This window comes from Myotis davidii, unplaced genomic scaffold (genome assembly GCF_000327345.1).
Source record: "Myotis davidii unplaced genomic scaffold, ASM32734v1 scaffold954, whole genome shotgun sequence".
Lineage (NCBI taxonomy): Eukaryota > Metazoa > Chordata > Mammalia > Chiroptera > Vespertilionidae > Myotis > Myotis davidii.
In genome coordinates this window covers 6,216-7,862 of record NW_006285487.1, presented here as the reverse complement: position 1 = coordinate 7,862, position 1,647 = coordinate 6,216, and the positions used below count along the sequence as shown (strand labels likewise).

General features: G+C 57.6%; 1 protein-coding gene across 1 annotated transcript in view; it reads left to right on the top strand.

Moving 5' to 3' along the window:
• TICRR (TOPBP1-interacting checkpoint and replication regulator) overlaps positions 1-1,647 on the top strand; it is a gene marked incomplete at its 3' end in the record, with an annotated part of 49,424 nt that overhangs the window by 46,778 nt on the left and 999 nt on the right. Inside the window, 1 exon segment of the mRNA XM_015559167.1 lies at positions 1,464-1,646. Coding sequence (XP_015414653.1) covers positions 1,464-1,646 — 183 coding nt within the window.

Sequence of the window (1,647 nt, the reverse complement as noted above, 5' to 3'; positions counted from 1 at the left end):
AGAGAAAGATGAGACCAAGGAGAGAAGACAGGAGATGTGGGATAGGAGTGAATTCATGGAGGGAGAGAGAGGAGGGAGAAGAATGAAATCAGAGACAGAGAGTCTGCAGAGAGACAAGATGGGAGAGACATCTGAGGTGATCAAAAAGAGAAAGATCGGAGAGGAGAGCAGGGGAAGGTCGGGTAGATGAAATGGCGATGAGAGACGTGTGAGGAGAGAAGAGGGGGCTCAGAGCTGAGACAACACAGAGGCCACTCACCTGCTTTCTGCTCACCTGCAGCGAGTGCATTTCCTTGTCTCCACAGCGGAGATTTCAGATTTGGGGGTGGCACCCACAGGTCACCATTTTTACTTCAAACTAGGCTGAGACCCAACATTGGAACATTCTCTTGCTGACCTGTCTTTTGTCTCTGAACCTCTTGGGGAGCAAGAGCAGGATGTTAAAGGTGTTTTGTTTTTTACCTTTACTCAGTTTTTATACCCACAGTTCCCTCCCACCCCCAAATCCTTTTTTAACCCAATATATCTTTATTGATTTCAGAGAGGAAGGGTGAGGGAGGGAGAAATAGAAACATCAATCACGAGAGAGAATCATCCATTGACTGCCTCCTGCACACCCCCTACTGGGGATGGAGTCCACAACCCGGGCTTGTGCCCTGACCCGGAATCCAACCGTGACCTATGTGACCTCCTGGTTCATAGGTCGATGCTCAATCACTGAGCCACACCAGCTGGGCCCCCTTCACCTGTTGATAGCCTTGCTTGGGTGTCCCCCCTGATCCCTTCCCACCCCAGCCTCCATTGGTCTAACAGCGAGCTGTCCTGCAGCTCCCTCTGGCCCCATGCAGGCTCCTGACATCGCATTAGCCACACGCGCTGTCCCGTCCACCCCCGTGAGCACCCGACCAGCAGGCAGTGTTCCCGTCAGGGTGCAGCCGTGGGAGGCGTGTGGGCTCCTGACCTGTAGGTCTGCAGGCTCTTGCCATGCGGGGAGTCATTTCCTGTCTGGTGCCCTCTGTGTGTCCCACGCTCCACCACCCCACGCTCCCCCACCCCACACTCACACACACACACTCACACACGCATTGCCTGGCGCACAGTAGGTGCTCCGTGATCACCTGGTGGCCGTGGGTGTGCGGCCGGTGGTGTGACAGCAGAGGCTGCCTCGGGGACCGGTGTCCCGTAGGAGGAAGACTAGCTGAGCTGTGCCCGAGTGAGATTGGCAAACACTGAGATGACGGGGCTCAGGGAGACGGGCTGGGTGTGCGCTTGGTGCTAGAAAACGTGGCCACACAGCGGCGAGTCCTGCTGTGGCCGTGGACTCGGGTCATTGCCAAGATCGTGCCTTCGGCAGCCTGTCGGTCTCCCACTCGCCTTTCTAATCGCCCCAGAGGTTACAGGACCGCCATTCCTAGGGAGTGTGGGTTACCGCGTTCAACCACTAAACTCAGTTTTCCTTGCAGACGCCTAAGAAGAGTTCCCGGAAGCCTCCCTGCTCTCCGAGAGCTACGCCCCGAAGGCCCCCTCATGCCCCTCGCACGCCGCAGACTCCCCTGTGCTCCCCCCAGAGGCGGCAGAAGCCCTGTGCAGCCCGGACACCCGCCAGGCAGGGGCTGTTTCAGTCCCCTAAGGACTCCGCGCCCCACG